Source organism: Equus przewalskii, chromosome 7 (genome assembly GCF_037783145.1).
Source record: "Equus przewalskii isolate Varuska chromosome 7, EquPr2, whole genome shotgun sequence".
Lineage (NCBI taxonomy): Eukaryota > Metazoa > Chordata > Mammalia > Perissodactyla > Equidae > Equus > Equus przewalskii.
Window position 1 is genome coordinate 85,981,492 of NC_091837.1, and position 14,406 is coordinate 85,995,897.

General features: G+C 38.0%; 1 protein-coding gene across 1 annotated transcript in view; it reads right to left on the bottom strand.

The window, feature by feature from the left end:
• Positions 1-7,500: 7,500 nt before the first annotated feature.
• The window catches only part of TMX3 (thioredoxin related transmembrane protein 3), a 43,939-nt gene continuing 37,033 nt past the window's right edge, over positions 7,501-14,406 (bottom strand). Inside the window, exons 15-16 of the mRNA XM_008529380.2 lie at positions 12,998-13,066; positions 7,501-11,485 (exon numbers count right to left, since the gene is read on the bottom strand). Of these exons, the coding sequence (XP_008527602.2) occupies positions 11,225-11,485; positions 12,998-13,066 (330 nt within the window). The 3' untranslated portion in view covers positions 7,501-11,224. The remainder of the gene's footprint in view (positions 11,486-12,997; positions 13,067-14,406) is intronic.

The following is a 14,406-nucleotide window of genomic DNA, read 5'->3' on the forward strand; positions in this document are numbered from 1 at the left end:
AAAAAAATAGAAAAGAGTATGTGACAGAGTCCATACATGGTCCTCAAAGCCTAAATCATTTCTTATCCGGCCCTGTATAGCACAAAGTTTGCTGACCCCTTGTGGGGCCTTAAAGAAAATATTTCTATGTTTCTGCACCATGAGGGCTCTCTGAGCAAATTTTACTGAACCTTGGGACCTGGGCTAAAAGCAGGTTTGGGGAAGAAATTTATGACTGTTTGGAAAAAATCTCTGGGTGTCTGTTCAACATTATCACCATGAAACAAGATTTTACTCTAATGCTTACTCTATTTTTTCTCTCAACATTTATTTTGAAACTTTCCAAACCCACATCAAAGTTGAAGAATAGTACGATTGGGGATTCTAGGTGAAGGGTCTGTGATACTCACATGCCCTTTACTTAGAGTCCGCGATGGTAAATAAACATTTAGCCGCATTTGCTTTACCTATTTTTCCCCCTAAATATATACAATAAGAAGTCCTTATAATGTTGTTTTTCAAAAAGTGATGAAAAGCAGAGCGATCGGAGTCAAAGCCATGGTGCCATCCCTTCTCCCTTTCTAACAAGCATCACTCCAGTAGAGACTGGGGATTTTGGGCAATCCCTTGTTTTCTTCTTCTGAAGTTACACAATCCAGCTTCCTAGGGAAGAAACTTCTTTAGATCACAAAAGTCCAACTACGTAGAAAGACCCGCACCTGATTACTACACGATAGTTGAACGGAAATGCTTTCCTATAGAGCTGTACTTCTGGGCGTTTTGTCCTCCATTCCTAAGCAGACATCTTGAGACAGGTTTTATATTTGGCACTGGTTACGTAAAATATTGTTTTACATTAGACACTGTAGAAGAAAGAAGCAAAACTGTGAATATACTTTTCTATTTTAAATTTCATTTTCTATACAAATGACCCATGAGGATGGAGCCGGAAAGTCTGGACCTTTGATGGTCACACCTCACTGGTGCTCCCCCATCACGCACGTCTCCAACAGCAGAGGCTGCCTTCAGCCCCTGAGCCATCGCCCATCTGCAGAGGAAGGATAGTAGAAGGAAAAGAGAGGTAAATAACCCCAGCTGCACATAACCCACTTTCTTGTTTACAGGAATCAAAAGCACTTTCTTCAAGCAGCTACTGTTGTGCCAGCCTCACCGTGGGCTGAGGCCGAGGGGTCAAGATGGGGCTATTGAAGCATAGCATGCTCTTGGACTGTTCTTGACCCCTGAATGCTGACAAGGAAATCACAAAAAAATACTCCTCTCAAAGGCGCTGACACTTTTGCCCCTCCTCACATCGTTAAAACCATTGGTTCCAACTTGGTGTACACATCAAAATCAACTAGGGCAGGTTTTTCCTTTGTTCCGGCTTCAAGCAGAAGTTCATCCAAGACCGCCAGATAGATTTTCTAGGGTTCATGTGTATTTTTATAAATTATTTGAGGCGATCAAGGCTCTCATAATTCTGATAAGGACTTCTGGTTAAGAATCCACGACTTAAAAGGCAACAATCATTACCAAAAAGGCTAACAATCTTAGCCTGACATTTGCAAAGGAGCCCATTATTTATTTTTCCCTAGTATTTAAGGGATGGAGAATATTTGGTTATCTAAAAGTTTCCACAGTTCTTGACTTCTACTCTTATTTTCAAACACTGTATAGATTTTAAGATTCTGGATCCTAAGCTAAATAATATAAAAATCTTTTGTATGAAAACATAAAATATTTCCAAAACTTATGACCATATGTTAATTATCTTTCTTATTGCTTAATCATTAAGCATTTAGATACTTTTGGAACATGCATTTAAAATCTTCACTTGAAATAAAATCTATGCTTTTGACTTTTTAAAAGTCAGAAACTCAACTCTAACACACTAGTGATAGATATATCATTGCATAAGAACAATATATTCAATTACATATTCATTCATTCTACAAATATTTATTGAATGCATACTTCATGCCAAGCATGTTTTAGGAACTGGGAATATAGCCTTCAAAAAAATAAAGTCTCTGATCATTCAGAGCTTACATTTAGTGTGTATTTGAGAGGGAAGATGGGAGTAAACAAACAATTGATATATAACGTTATAAAGAAGTGCTTATAAAAAATAAAACAGCAGAGTAAAGGGCTAGGGAGAACTGGAGGCCAGAGATCTAATTTATATAGAATGGATGTAACGGTGTTAATGATAAGGCGACCTAAAGTAAGGGGGGAGTGAGCCATGAGGATATCCAGGAGAACATTCTTCTAGTCAGAGGGAACAGCAAGCGCAAAGGAGCACGCTCGGTGTGCTCGGGGCACAGCAAGGGGGCAGACACTGTAATGGAAGAGCAAGAGGGGCAGGGAAGGGGGGGTGGCGGCGGATAGGAGATACAAGCGGTAATGAGTGCCAGTCGGGAGTTTGTAGCAAGCACCACAGGCTCCGTCAATTTCCTAGAGCGGCTATCACAAGTATCACAAAGCAGCTGGCTTAAATAACAGAGACTTATTGTCTCACAGTTCTGGAGGCCGGAAGTCCAAGATCAAGGTGTGAGCAGAGTTAGTTCCTTCTGAGGGCTGTGAGCGAGAATCTGTTCCATGCCTCACTCCTAGCTTCTGGCGGTTTCTTGGCAATCTTCAGCATTCCTCAACTTGCAGAGAAATCACCCCAATCTCTGCCTTCATCTTCATATGGCATTCTCTCTGTACGTGTGTCTATCTGCAAATTTCCCCTTTTTATAAGGACACAGTCGTATTGGATTAGGATCCACTCTACTCCAGTATGACCTCATGCTACCTAATTCCGTCTGCAGCAAACCTATTTCCAGAAAAGGTCACACTCTGAGGTACTAGGAGTTACGACTTCAACATAGGTATCTAGGGGGACACATTTCGACCAGTTAACAGAGGCCATGGTAAGGACCTCAGCTATTAAGCTGCGTAAGATAAGAAGCCACTGGAATGTTTGGAGCAAGAACATTCCATGATCTGCCTTATACTATAAAAAGATTTCTTTAACTTCTCTTTTGATAGCAGACTCAGGCAGGCGATGGCGGAAGTTGAGAAGCCGGGTAACGGGTTACAGTGGCTTGAACCAGGATGCTAACCTGGAAAGCAGTGTCAAGTTTGGCTTCTAAGTATATTTTAAAGACATAACTAACAAGAATTTCTCAAATTACATACAGGCGTTGAAGGAAAGAAGTCAGAGATAGATGCAAGGTTTTTGGCTTGAGTATTTAAAATACAATTTACTGAGATGGGAAAGACTGAATAGAAGCAAATATTTGGTGGAAAATTAAAGTTTTGGATATGTTGTTTGAGTTGCCTATTAACCACCCAAGTGTAGATGTCATGTTGGATTTACAAGCCTGGAGTTCAAGCTGGAGATACAAATTTGTGAGATGTCCATGCTTGGATTTGTAGAATCAAGAGACTGAGTGAGTAATGACGTTGAGCACCTGTTAACAGAGGTTATTGACCATTTGGATATTCTCTTTTGCAAGGTTCCCATGCATGTCATTTGATCATTGTTTACATTGGGTTGATTTTTCCTTATTGATTCTTTATATATTCTGGATATAAGTCCTTTGATAGATCCAAGTATTATGAATATCTTTCCCTTTTCACTCTCTGTGTCTTTTGATAAACAGAAATTCCTAATTTTAATAAAAATCAATACTTTTTTCATGTTTAGTGGTGCTATTTGTGTCCTCCTTAAGTAATTGTCCTACTCCAAAGATCATGAAGACTTTCTATATGAAAATTTATTGTTTTATTGTTCATATTTAGGTCTATGATCCATTTGGAATTAATTTTTGTGTATGCTGTTAGGGATCAACGTTCCCTTTTTCCCCCATGGGGGTAGCCAATTGATTCAGCACCATGTATTGAAATCCTTTCCCCCACAGAAAGTTAGATCAGAAAACAACAAACAGCAGTTACCACTTCCTGGAAGTATCATGTTTTACCAGACAGCTGGCGAGGAGATCAACACTTGGCAGCAGAGGGAGTTATGCGGTCAGGATTCTTTCATGTATCTATTGTTCCCCACAGCTACATATGAGAGTGACACTTCAGTTAAGCTTGGAGCAAGGAATTTGTTTTTCGCAAGGAAAATGGCTAGCTCTTAGTCACGTACTGTTGGCTCCAGGCAAAGGGCTGTATGTTCCCTTCTTGATTTCCCAAGGGGTCTTTCCTGTAAGGACCTTCCTGAAGATCACAGGGAGTGGCCACACACCTAACATCCTGACATTTTTCTACCAAGTCTCATAAAACTTCAGCCTTTTCACGGACATACATGATAACACCATCAACAGGTTAAGGTTCCAACTCCACTGGTGGGAAGGGAATGCGGGACAAGTCACTGACGCCCCCATCCCATTTTGTCTCGGCCATTGAGATAATGAGTAAGGGTGGTTAAGTGATTTGTTCAGATTTACGCAATTTTTGAGTGATTCTACTCAGATCTCAACCAGAGTGTATCTCCAAAGGCTCTTTTGAACTGTACTTATTATAAATCTTAAAAAATAATCATCAACTTTTCCTCTGTAATATATCTGAGGAATACCTCATAATTTCCTAAATAACTATGAATCTGATGGGAAAAAAAATGTTCCTGGTGTATCCTCCTAGAGGTTGTTTGGCCCCTGTGAAAATTACCATTATGCTTCACACACTAATCTTTGAATGACTCTATGTATTTAAAAGAACGCTAGAGAAAAACTCATTACTTTGAAGGCTAGCAATTCAGAATTTGAGATTGTACTACCAACAACTGAGAATAGATTGTACTAAGTGCAGTAATTTGGGCCCAAGAAGTTTAAATGATAATCTTGGAAACTAAGTTATCCAATTAGTCTTTCGTGAAAAATGTGAATCAACCTATGTCCAAATACAAAGGGAATTTTGTGAATTCTTTTATCCCTTCCAAAATTACCCCTTGTAAAAAAGGGAGCACCTTTGACCTTATAAAAATCTTTCAGATTATTTTAAGTCACTCTCTCAATTATTTGATTTAGAACAACAAAGTGTTATTTGGAGAAGTCATATGATTTTGAAATCTCAATAATGCCAAATCAGAATTTTACAAATTTCCCTTAACAGTTCAAGAATAAGAACAACACAAATGACTTTAACATGATTAATTAGTTACTCAGATTATTTTGTGTGCAACATCAAAATATTAAGTGTCATTTGATGATTCATTAAAATCTAATCATTTACTATATTTTTGACTGCATTCCTATGGTGTGGTATAGAATTTCTAGCGAGAGCATCAAACATGTACAGAAACTGCAGAATATCAAACAACTTTAATGGGATAAAACCACTATTACATAAATCCACTGGTGAGCATAGTGATGAAGACAGTGATGTAGTCACGTGAAAACTTGGAACGAGTGGAAAAATATCCTTGGTTTCTACCATGTATTCTTCAGTTTCACTTGACTGCTTCACCCATCCAACTAAAATTTAACACATAAAAGCTGGCCAAGATTTTGGGGGATTTTTTATAGGAAAGAGAAGGGACTGGCATAAACTTGGGCATAGAGGGTGGCTTCAGAGCTTACATTTGTGGCCTCACAGAATCTGGGCCTCACAATGAAACTTGATACCAAAGGGCTGTCTGGCTCATGTTTAAACTTTTTCACTGTGGGAACTCTGGCCCCCTAGGACAGCCCATTCTGCCTCTGGAGACTTCTTTCCCTGAGTGTTCCCTTAGCTTGACCAGCATTCCATTCCGTTACCCACCCACAGCACTGTCACAGCTGCACACATGCTGAGGAAATCCGATCCCTTCACAAATTTGAAGAAAGAGATGTGTTCTCCTGTCTTGTCCTGGTCTCTTACCCTCCGAGTCCCAAAGATTCCAAAGATCTAATAGCAACGATTTTATGTTGAATAACAGATATACGAGAAGGAAAGCTAAGAAAACAAGAAAAATAGAAGACTCGCAATTGAGCATTTTAAGTAAAAATTGAGTATCAGTTACAGTAGCCTTAAAACTCCGTGACTGAGGCCATGACCACCTTTTACTGTTGTATCCTCAGTAGTACATAGAAGACATTTAATAAACATTTATTGAAAGAATGAATTGCAAGAAAATAACTGCCACTTTTTCACTAGTTGTTTAAAACACCTCATAGGAGATGGGCTTAGACAAAAATTGATGGCTTGTGACTATTGCCAGGAAGGCATGAAGGAAAATCCAATAATTTTCCTATCTCTATTCAACATCTATTAGTACACTAAATCTGTGTCTAAATCACATGTATGTCTATCTAAACTATTCACACACACCAATGATCCTACTGGATGTATGTCCTCTTATGCTTATTTATTCTCACTAAAAGCACAAAATACAAAGGATTTTCAGAGTTGTTTGTGAATCTAAGTATTTGTAATTAAGAGAAAATTCAATGTTAAAGAAATAACTTTTTTACTTCTATCCAAAATGTCAGAACTTAAATTGCAGTAAATAGCAAAGCAAACAGACATATTAGGATTTCACATTCCTAATGCCTTGGCTTTTCTCCTTGGTAAACAATGTTAATGCTAAATGAAGTGAGAAGAGAAATAAATTAAAGTGGATAAATAAACACTATAATTTTTGAGCCATTACTGTGTGCCAGTCATGTTCTAAACATGCTTCACATGCAACTCACTCTTCACAATCCAATGAGGCAGCGGTCATCATCCTCGAATTACAGACAACGCAGAAGCAGACAGGTTCAGAGTCTCACCAATTTTACACAGGAGAGTGATGGAGCGAGGACAGGAATCCAGGTTTGTGCCACCAAGGCTTCCCCACACGCAATGTGATACAGCCGCTCATCACGGCCAGGGAAGTCTGTCATACTCCCATGGAACTTGTACATAGCTGACGCACTTTGTCCCTCTTATCAGAAGTGGCCCATTGTAACAAGTTATTCTGTACACATTCACACGTGTGGGACCAATTTTTGGTTATTTCTGTGCCAGAGTAATTCTCATTAAAAGATATGCACATGGTAAAAAGTATGAAATACAAATTATTAAAAAATTAACATTTGTTTAAAATTTTGTTTTTTCATAATATACTCTCCCCAAGTGATGCTATCTTAAAAGAGAAAGTCTTGAGGCTTTAGCTCCCATTCTACTGACAATGAAAGTCAGGGGTGGTTATGTCCAAGATCACAATTTAGCACTTGATCAAGGACTCAATCCAATTATTCTAACTTTAAACTCTGTAATTAGTATTTTAAAATTCTAAGGTTTTACAAATATAAAATATATCAAACCTATGAATCTTGGATTCTTCATCTATAATATAAGGGGATGAGATTACAATCTGGTCTCTCTGAAGTCTGTTTAAACTCTCAAATTCTACATTTCTATAATGATAAATAACTTACAATTAAATAAATACAAGGAAACAACGCTCAGTGGAAGATGAGCCTCGGCCCTCCTCTTCGTTGCACAGAGAACTATTCACGTCGTAAACAACCAAAAGATAAAGAGTAAAAATAATAAATGATTACATATGTTTTCAATTAATTTATTTTAGAAAAACAAAGGTTTACAATTGGGGCCTTAAGACAGGGTATCATGCATTCAACAAGTTAGTAACACAGACTTTCAAAAACCTTTATAGATTAGGCCAAAGTAGAAAATTATTTTTGCCCACTCTTGGACTCAGACACATTCAGAAAAAATATATATTTATAAAAATAAAATGGCAAACCTAATCCCACCAATTGATAATCTTAACATCTCAAACTGTTTATTTGAGTAATTTCTGCATAATAAGAATAGCTGAGTGATTTTTCCCTATCCTACCTCCATATCATATGAATCAATGGTGAAACTATTTAAATTACTTTTTGCAAAATCCAAACCAAAAAAAGCCCCTGAAATAAAACACAAAAAACATCAACCACAACAAAAAACCACTAAACAAAAATAATACAGCTAGCTTTTAACTACTCATATACACCCTTCCTTCAGCCTCTAGACATTTGGCTCTTTATGTTATTTTCTAAATCAGATACCAACAAGGACTATGTGTGAAGACAAAAACAAAAATTCCAGGTCTAATTCACCTCAAATAAGTTTCAGATAGCAGTAGCTAAACAAATATTAATGTACACAATGAAACAAACAAAAAGATTGCAAGCTATAATGGGGTGTGCACAGCTTGATAAAAACATGCACTTTCTCTCTGAAATATCTTTAAATACTGTGTGAGCACCAAATCCAGCAAGAACAAGCATCTAGGATTTTGAATTTTAGAACTTAGCAATAGAACTCTATTGCAACTGAAAGAGAAGGCAAAACTCCAACTCACGGAAGGATATTCCCTTTACTGAGATGTAATAAAAGTGAGAGTCATCAGTGAATTAGGATGATGATGATGTTCTTCTATCAGATTCCTTAAGAGATCCTTTATTCTGAAGTAATTATTTTTCTTCTTTTTGGTGACAAAGATTTGCCGTGAGCTAAGGTCTATGCCAATCTTCCTCTATTTTGTATGTGGGACGCCACCTCAGCATGGCTTGCTGAATGGCGTGTAGGTCTGCGCTTGGGATCTGAACCGGTGAACTCAAGGCCGCTGAAGCGGAGTACATGAATTTAACCTCAATGCCACCAGGCTGGCCCCTGAAGTAATTTTTCCTGAAAACACCATCACCAGTAAGCTCTAACAACACACTAAAGGGAAGAGAATTCTAGTGAGCAAAAACTTTAAATGTGCTTTTTGAGGAGTCTGACAACATCCTAAAGCAGAAACAAGTAAAAAGCAAAAATTTTAATACAAAAAGGGAGAAATAAAATTTTTCACTTGCACACCATCTACACATTGTTTTCCCAATAGACACACTTTGAAAACCCAAAGAGCATATGGGGCAGCAGTATGGCGTTGTGGAAAAGATAACAGAGCATTAGGCCTTAGTTTATAGACACAGGACTCTCAACATAAAGCTCATGGACCGTGTGGCCAATACACACTGAGTTTCACTTTTTCTTCTCTCTTGATGTCTTTCATTTACAGGTGATGCTTCATGAGAGAGAGAAACATGCAGCTGACAGACGTCAGAGAGTGATAAATGCCAAGGAAACAGCAATGACACTCCTACCACAATTCTCTCCCGTCTCTAGCTAAGCTTTGCCTTCCTTACTGGATGGAGACTCAAGCGCGGCTCCTCTCAGCCAAGGTGCTCGAACTGCAAAGCAAGCTTGGCCACTGGGAACACTGGCATTTATCTTCCAGAAGAATCCCTCAGTCCTCTCTGGAGAGGCCTCTACTTGTTACACTAACAACATTTATCACCAATTTACATTTAAGAGCACTTCATTCCAGTATTTTCTGAAATTCCCTGTGGCTGCATATCTGCTTCATTATTAAAAATAATAATAATGGGGTGCCAAATATTAAGAATAAGTACTCATTATATACTAAAATAGTAGATAGATACAATAAAACAATTACTGAAACTCCTTAGAACTTAAGATATGAGTTTCAGTTCAGTCGTGATCAGCCTGGCACCAGAAATTAAAAAGGCTGCCCTTAGAGATCAAACCACTAAACAACTTCAGTATCAGGACCATGAATTGTATTTTTAAAGTGATTAAACATTTTCTTTTTCTTTTTTTTGCTGGGAAAGATTTGCCCTGACCTAACATCTGTTGCCAGTCTTCCTCTCTTTTATTTTTCTCTCCCAGTACCTGGTCGTATACTCTAGTTCTAAGTCCTTCTAGCTCTTCAATGAGAGCCACTGCCACAGCATGGCTACCGACAGACAGGTGGTATGTGGTTCTGCGCCCAGGAACTGAACCTGGGCCACCGAAGCAGAATGCCAAACTTTAACCACTAGGCCATCAGGGCTGGCTCTGAAGTGATTAAACATTTTTAAATGTTTAATAAAATCTTTAATATTGGATAACTCAATAACTCAATGAAAAAATCACCCAAATAAAAGTTACCTAATAAAAATCCTAAACTTACCTAAAATTACGGCTTCAAAAATAAACTAATCTACAAAACACACCATACTATTACTTAAAAAAGAAAACACAACTTTTATACATTACTTGGGGTAGAATTCCTGTGTTATTTCATTATGGAGAGAAGATGAGAGGTCACTGGCCTGAAATGGCTGACAGAATTGAGTGTGGAGAAGGTAACTGGCAGGTCTCTTTAGTCACTGGACATGAATTTAGTTGACAGGCGGATTATGTCACTTATTACTCATTATGAACAGAGACATGGCCATAATATTACATAACAGATGTCAATAAATTTTGTACGTATATATGTATGTCTGTTTATATATACATATATACACATACACATCACATCATAAGTTACCATATAATAAACATAAAAATATGATAAATATTACTTTTTAAAATGTAGCAGGAGCTTTTTATCAAAGGAAATTTTTATAAGGAATCCAAATATATAAAATAGAAAAAAGGGAGGCTGTTCTGGCTAAAGCAGGGCAGGAGTGACAATGACCATCCCCTTCCTGTAGTGACCACTGAGACACCTGCTAACAGTGTCCCGGGGCTGGTTTGAGGTCACTGCTCCAAGTAAATCCTGTTTATGTTTCAAAGATTAAACATAAGACTATTTTTTTCCCACTGTACAGGCCCATATGAAAATTTTATAATGCAACTGAGTATAAAGTTAAAAAGTAACATTTCCTCTCCTTTAAAAATAATAACAAAATAAAATCACTATGCTATATAAAACCAAATTATTTTTAATCTCATAATATTAATCTGTGGAAAAAGTTACTAGTTCTCCTTAAAGTGCCTAAATTTTAAAGACTTAATTTTGTCCGTATAAATCTTATCCAAAATATATGAGGGGAATGGATGGTAGGAGGTGGAGGTATTATTTTTCTCTATCAAACATGTATCTTCTACCTGACTGACCAATTTAAATATTCTGCCCAAGAATCTTAATTTTGTCACAGAATATTCAGATAGAGAAACATGCACACAGAACGGATCTCTTATGACAACATATGCAAGGTAAACTTTGATGGAGTGCTTTGATTTTGTTTGTTTTAGACAAACATTTCATCTCTTTGCTCCAAATATCTCTCCATTTATGGAAGGACTACTTTAACCCATGCAGTGGAGATTAGCAAAATACAAATAACACGTTCTCTTCTGTAAAGATCATGATTAAATGTCTAAATTCAATAAATAGACTCTGTCGTCATTTGAAATCCTATCAAACATTTTATACTAGTGAGTCTCAATCCTTCTTCTTTTCCAATACATCTTTGGGTTCTTGCACTGCAGGCACTGGCGAGTCCCCAGTCCTTGGCTCCTGCTGTGCTTTGCTCTCTTCTATTTGTTCTGGGCTTTCAATTTCACTTCTGGACACTTCATAGCGTTCTTCTATATAACCTCCATCTGCATCAGCTGTGTAGATTCCATAGCACATGATACTGATGACACCCAGTGGCAGGCCAAAGAGAAAGCAGCCCATAAGTGGAGAGCTCTTGAATATAGACTGTGGAAAGACAATTACAACTCAGTTCCCCTCAGATGTATTCTAATATAAAATGCATAAATGAATTTAAACCACTACAGATTTCTTCCTCTTGCTGCCATCCAACATGCTTTTAGTTCCAATGAATCAGTGTCAGTTTTTCTGCAGTAATTATCATGTTAAAGACATCATAAGAGAAATTTTATATTTGTGTGTGTGTAACCAGCTAATGGCACCAAATACTCTATAACCTTTTCTAAAGACATTTATTTTTCTCACATTATCCACCAAGGTCTCTTTAAAACAGCTGCTATGTGCCCAAGAGGTTTAGAGTTGTATCCTGGGCTACAGGAATGTGCTCACTGAGAAGGCTGGTTATTTACCATCATGAAGGTGTACACATATTCTCTTCACATGACGTTTTTAATACTTTTTACTTATCTCCTTAGGAGTAAAGCCACATTAACTTAATAATTTCCCTCAGGTTATATTCTGTCTCCTCAGCTCCCAGGAAAGTCAAAGCAATTTCAGTGAATAGGCTTTTCAGCTATTCTATGTCCTATGGGTTGAGACTATAACCCTTGATAACTACATGGATAAATCCATAGGAGAGCGAGATCACTCTGGGTTGAGGTAATGGAAGAGGCCTTCACAGAATAAAGGTGTTTGCAGGCAGCAATTTAAGCTTGAGAAACAAGGCAGGCCAAGGTACAGTGTGAGCACTAGCAAGAAGCACCAGGGAAGCTCACACAGGGTTCAAAGACTGAGGAGGAGAACATACATGAGATGAACAGAGCATTCGGATGTGCATCACTGGAAAAGAGAAGGCAAGTGCTCAAACTGATTATTTTAGAATACTAATTGTGTAGTAGTGTGCAGAAGGGATCGGAGACAAAGCAAGAGGAAACTGAGTGGAAGCCAGAGCAAGAGACAGACATAATGTGATAAGAGCCAATCCACGTTGGTCGCTAATAAACTGAAGGGTGCAGGGAACAAGTCAAAGATTATCAGAACTTATTTCTCACCAACAGAAGAAGGTTAGCTCTATTTCAATGACTGCTTTTGGCCATAATGAAGAAAAATACCCAGGGAGTAGCTCAAGATAGACAACTAGAACTAAGTTTAAGGCTCAAACAAATTTAGGAATGCCTCTGCCATCAAGCTGATTGACAGCTGAAGGTGGGATGGTAAGGAAGATTTCCTAGAGTTCTAAGCAAGAAGGGGTTCATGAGCTTCAGACTGAAAAGGGCAGAAGGAGGAAAGACACTGTGAAAACACTTTACGTCACGCTACCAAGTTAGCTGATTCTGAATTTCAGTTAACTCATCAGCTATACAGAAACGAATAACTAGAAAAACTTAATTTCCACCTAATGAATATATTTAATGTAAATATGGACTAGTTTTTAACTTGCAAATTAAAAAGACACGTTTTTACCTAATCCTTTGAAATTCCAGATTTTGCCTTAGTTAGACATAAAGAACCTACATATTCTCAAATATGAATGACACTAAACAAACAGTCACAACTTACCACAATAGTAGATTTGGCATCAAATACTATTCTTTTCAATCTCTGCAAAATGCTATCACCTCCTTGGGCCTTAAATGTCACAAGAAGAAAACAATTAAATAGTTATTTCAGTACTATCACTTCATTTTCCTGTTACATAACCTTACAACTGCAGGTCAAGAGCTGACTACAAAAGGTTACTAAAAGCACCTGAAAGAGCCATGTAGTAAATATTGACTGTTTCTTTCCTGTCCCTCCCACCTTCTTTCTGCTTTCTCGGGTGATGCCCTCTGATTCCCCTCTGAAGAATTCATCCTCCCTGTCCACAATCCAGGCCGAGTCCAGGTCTGCCCCATTTTTGAGTTTAGCTGAGGTTGTTAAACTAAAGTGGCAGCAGGATATCTTTGCTACTGTGTAGGGAGAGTCCCAGAGGATGAAGCTCAAAAAAGAAAAAAGTGCTGAGAGGCAGGGAGAGAAAAATGCCTGATGAAGATCAGTCAAATCCCTGCTCTCAGTCATCCCTGAAGTCTGGCTCAGTCCTTCAATTTCTAAGCCATATGAGCCAGTAAGACCTCTTAACCATCAAACAGTTTGAGTTGGGTTTCACTAACTTACAGATGTAAGGGTTCTCACTCATACAGGTGTGTTTCATTTCAACAAGTGCTATTTTCACAAATAGAGAATACCTCCTATGTGACTAACAGTGTTTCAAAGCAGAAATATCTGTTACTCTGTGAGCCAACTTTCAAATAAAGTTTGTGTTAAACTGAAATAAAAGTCTCACAAAATAATAATTAAACACAAAAAACAAATTAAGCACAGAAGTCCCATCTTTTCTATTTTATTCTAGTCTATTGAATTGAGATGCATGCTGGTCACAACCTGCTCAAGTGATTTCACAACCCTCTAACATGGGTTGTAACCCACAATTTGAAAAACACTGCAGTAAGATTTACAGAAAAAAATAGAAAGTTAAAACTATGCTTCATTATTTCTGAGAAATATTTTACAGGATTATATTTGGAACTCTCCATTGGGACTCTGATTCTCAATATATTTCCTTGTCTTTTAAAGAAACTATGGTCTTATTCACAGGTTCTCTTAGAAAACCAAATCTGAATAACTTAATCCAATTGTCCTCTTGAGCCCAGAAAGGTGCTAAGAACCAGGAAGCTCACTGTCAGGGTCCTTGTACGTGGCAGACCTCTCAGCATTGCCAGCCCCGACTCTAAATGCCAGCAGCATCCCCCAATCACTGTGACAGCCAACAACGCCCTCCAAATAACTCTTAAGGAGACATTTCCACCCCTGAGCAGCCTCTGCCACAGAAGAACCTTCTATACCTTGGAGAAGGTGACAATGTCCATGGAGTGAGAGAAGCAAGGCACCGCAGCCTGCCCTCGCCTCAGGGGATGGTGACTCTCCCGTTC